Genomic DNA, 4,709 nt, shown 5'->3' with positions numbered 1-4,709 from the left:
CTATAAAACTTTTGTATACAACATTTTTTGATATCTTGAATAATTTTCGAGATATAACAAAAGAAAAAAAGAATTAATTTACATATAAAAGGTGGATTCATCCCTTTAAACCGTTTTTTAGCACCAACTGATAATTTTTAAATTCATCTATTTATGTGACCTCAAAGTGTACCAAGTTTCATTAAAATCAGAATTTGACACTTCGCGAGGTTCCCTTGTGAGTCGATGTTAACGGAATTTACTTCAAAAATAATATATCCAAGCACACCCAAAATCGTTGATGACATAGATAATATAGAAAGAATGGAAATGGAAATATCTGATATGTTGCAGGAATTTAATTTACCTTGCATAAGTTTACCTAATGAAATGTATGAATAATATACATTATTTTTATGCATATAATTATCATAAGTCATTAAAGACGTTGCTTGTCGGTAATAATAGAAGGGTCAAGTGCAAATGTAAAAGCTAATTCTTTAAAAATTCTTAAATGACTACAACTTTTGTTTCTAACTTATAATATATATTCTGCGCGTGTTTATATGTTATATATACAAAATATAAAATGCGTTAAGTTTGTAAAATAATAAGACTTTTTATACGTTATTAATCGGTTCATTTTTGTGTGTTTATAAATTAATATTCTATAAAGTATTCATTTTGTTTTATGTAAAATATTAAAATTATTGATTTTGTAATTATTCTGTCGTTTTATTATTTTTAAATTATTAATTTCTTTATATATATTTCTTTGTATAAAATTCTAAACATTAGTTTTAAGTAAGTTTAATAAGTAATTAACAATTCATTATTTTAATTTAAAAAACCCGTCATATAGTATCTCACAACAACTTAATGCCAAATAAATAAATAAGATAAAATAGATAAATAAGTTCCCAAAATTTGGCGATTTTATTGGTGGAATTCACTATAATAAATTGACTACTTTTGGCTACAAGAAGCTTCATAGATGACGATACTAGAGTAGGTTCATCTGGCAACCCTGTACAAGGGTCGGCCAACCGGGCGACCCGGCTCTCTCCGAGGGGTTACTATAGCGTTGTCAACCAGGCGCCCTGGTCTGACGAGCGAGGAAGTGGGGCGGCCCAACTCTCTTCAGGAAGGATAAGCGTGGTCTGTTCTTGAGCGGGCTCAGGACAGGACTGGATGCCGCTTGCTCTGCGGCCGCGATTTATATACCCCCGCCGATAGACTTCGGCGGAGGAAGGCGCGGAGAGGGGGTTGCCCGCAGGTATCACGTGGTATCACGCTCGGAGCGCATGATCGTAGTGGAATTTGTGGCGCTAAGCGCCAGGGGCGGTTGGTCGGCTCCGAATCTAGTGACGAGGCGGGAGCGCATCATCACAAATATATAAAACATTACAATTCTTTTACATTTTGATTATGTTGAATAATAGGAATTAAATCATAAATTCCTGCCATTCAACACGACCAACAGTATTGAAGTATTCCTTGAAAATGTTACAAAGAGAAATTGCATTTCTGCTAGTCTTACATTCGCTATTTCTAAATTACGTAGTTGACTATTATTAGATCTCCAAGCAGCTAACATTATTGTGTGATTTTCTACATTTTCAATATCAATGGCTCCATGTAAATAAGCAGCATTTTCTTTCGTCAGATAGTTATGTAATGCACAACAAGCAAGTGTAACATTTTGAACAGTTTCAACAGGTAAGTATATTTCTGTTAATAATACGCGAAATCTATTTGCTAATATACCGAATGTGTTTTCCACAACTCTTCTACCTCTACTTAATCTATAATTAAATATTTGTTCGTCATGAGTTAAATTTCGTGATGAATAAGGCTTTAATATATGATTTTGAAGAGGAAAAGCAGCATCAGCTAAGATTACATAAGACACAGATTCATTCATACCAGGCAATGGTTTATCTAAAGGAATGTTAAGTGAATTTTGTGGATTATTTAGAAACTTTGCAAAGTCGCTATCACGAAAAACACCTCCATCACTAACTCTACCGTTAATGCCAACGTTAATATATATAAATTGATAATGAGCATCAACTAATGCTAACAAAACGATACTGTCTGTTCCTTTATAATTATGATATAAAGATCCATATTTAACTGGTACTTTAAATTCGATATGTCGTTCATCCATGGAACCTATACAATTTGGAACGTTCCATACCTCAAGATAACTATTAGCAATTTTTTTCCATTCAGCAGTTGTACTAGGTGTCTGTAAACATTAATAATAACAAATATTAAATTACGAAAGTTATAAACAAAGTTATAAACAAATAATTATTAGTAATTTATATAATATATTTTAATAATTTTTATATTTTTATAAAAAAATGTATTTGTTTTTAATATAGATTTAAATTTTACTTGTAAATAGTCTTATCGAAGAACCTCATACAAAACACGACAAGTTTCAGGAATTATGCGAGAAATTGTACATGCTGGAATTCTTGTTGAATATTCCAAGCTTCTATAACTTTCGCCTGTTGCCAGAAATCTCAAAGTAAGTGATAATCGTTCTTTAGATATACATTCTCTCATATTAGTATTTTGACGTTATATGTATGGTGCTATCATTTCTAGAAGTCGGTCAAATAAATCATCCCGTATCCTAAAGAATCTTTCAAAACATGCATTATCTTCTATTCTTAATTCCGTATGTGCTAGGTTGAGCGTGCCTCATAATTGTAAATTTCTTCGAAAGATCCATTTTCGAGTCCAAACTGATCTACGTCGTCGTTCTCGTAGATGTTTGATTAAATCTTCCATTTCTTCTCTTTCTATTGCTTCAACTATCAAAGCAATAGTAATTAACTTTTTTATTTTATTATGCATTATGTGAAAATATGAAAATTTCAACAAATAATTAGTAATAGTTTTTAAACTTATTTTAAAGAAAAGTTATACAGAAATTAATAATTTAATAAATTGTGAGAATATATTTACTTGCAAATATGCTCAACACGTACTCAGTTATTTTCCTGACAGTTAATTTCATTTGAAATGACCGAGAAATGTACCGCCATCTGCAATTATCTAACAAGGGGAGGGCGCGAAGTGTCCAAAACCGATTTTGAAAAGGTTTATATATGTTAAAGTACTCTAGTAGTAGATTACTTTGGCAAAGGGATATGATGCAACTTTCAGCCGTTTTCGAGAAAAACCGGTTTAAAGTTTACAACGTTACATATATACCGCTCGCGTTAAACCCATTGCCGATAAAGTGGCGTAGCTCAAGCGCTCAGCTGTGGACTACCAATCTGTCGATCCAGATTCGATTCCTCTGCTTTATTGCACTTTTTTTTCCAAAAAAATTTTTTTATTTTATTATTATGTTAAATATGTATTATACCATTACGTCAAATAAAATTAATTTTATTAAAAAACAATTGTTTTTATTTAAAATTTTCACTTTTAGCTTTATTTAATATAATTCAGTGAACATAATTTTTATTAAAAACTGTATTATTTTACATGTTCTATCCAATATAAGACTAATAAAATGCCGCTTTTAACATAGTTTAATATAGTATATTTTAATTAAATTTTAAAATGGTTAATTTAATAAGAAATTTTAAAATAAATGCGAAAAATGTGCCAAAACTTTTATTCATCTTAATCATTAATATTAACGCTTACAGTATGCCACACAACTTGTTGGGTGGTATTTATCATAAAAACAAGTGAAACATAAGCTTACATCACACCATGCACATTTTATGAATGTTACCTTTCGACACGCACAATGCTTTTTTAAAGGTGTAACAGTAAAACAGACATCATTTACGTTTAAAAAAAACGGCCTTTCCTCTATTAATTTGGCAGCAAACCACGCATATTTAAGCATTGGAAAAAAGGCGGGAGCGCTTAATTGATTGTGTACCAAAGAGTATATTTTTATAGCATCTTCGCGTGATGCTATTTCTCGTTGATTTTCAAGCAGAATAGGAGCATTTTGTAATTTTTTAATAAGAATTTTTACTTGGCGATAAAAGTAAACATCACAGGGTTGACAAAGTGGCGTACATTTTGGAAGAATAAATTTCAAAGTGCAAGTTGCTTCCCCAGAATCATTTTCAAATATTTCATCATGCAAATTGTAATCTGTTTGTTCCCCCCACGAATCAATGATTAACAAAAATTTATTTTTGTTCACATATGATAAAAGAACATTTTCTAAAAATTGTTTATACAAATCTTTTGATAATTTTCCTGATTTGGAGCAAGTGATCAAATTCTGTCGTTAATTTTTCGATTTTTTTGGAAACTGTCGGATCAAATTTATTCGTGGGTTCTTGCAGGCACAGAAAAACTAATGGAAGCAACTTGCCTGACGCAGTTACAGAGTATTGTGCTGTATACGAATGAGTTAATTTGTTTAAATTTTGTTTTTTCACAAATACCGTTTTAACTCCTTGAAAGTCCAATGACCTATTGTAAGTCATCTCGTATTGACAACCTGTTTGATCTGTATTAATCACAAAATCCAAATCAGGAGACGCGGTAGCGTCTCCCGCCAAGTATATTTTTTCGTTATTAACAGAGACGCTACAGTGTATCCTTTACTGGACGAATAACGACTCTGTAGGAATAAATTATTATTTCTTTTAATTATTTGGATAATATCGGTAAATGCCTAATTTTGTGAAAAAATCTATATTTTTCTAATCACAATAGATCGGAAGAGCACACGT

At 31.1% G+C, this 4,709-nt stretch overlaps 1 protein-coding gene across 1 annotated transcript; it reads right to left on the bottom strand.

The window, feature by feature from the left end:
• Positions 1–1,519: 1,519 nt before the first annotated feature.
• On the bottom strand, positions 1,520–4,460 carry LOC105457817 (putative nuclease HARBI1; the record flags this gene model as incomplete). The annotated part of the gene is made up of 2 exons (XM_011702700.1): positions 4,419–4,460; positions 1,520–2,230 (listed from the first exon to the last, which is right to left on the bottom strand). Coding segments are annotated over exons 1-2 (753 nt in total), but the record flags the coding sequence as incomplete, so codon positions are not given.
• Positions 4,461–4,709: the final 249 nt, after the last annotated feature.

This window comes from Wasmannia auropunctata, unplaced genomic scaffold (assembly GCF_000956235.1).
Source record: "Wasmannia auropunctata unplaced genomic scaffold, wasmannia.A_1.0 LD335043.1, whole genome shotgun sequence".
Taxonomy (NCBI): Eukaryota; Metazoa; Arthropoda; class Insecta; order Hymenoptera; family Formicidae; genus Wasmannia; species Wasmannia auropunctata.
The sequence above is the reverse complement of the archived record's forward strand: the minus strand, read 5'-3'. Positions and strand labels throughout refer to the sequence as shown.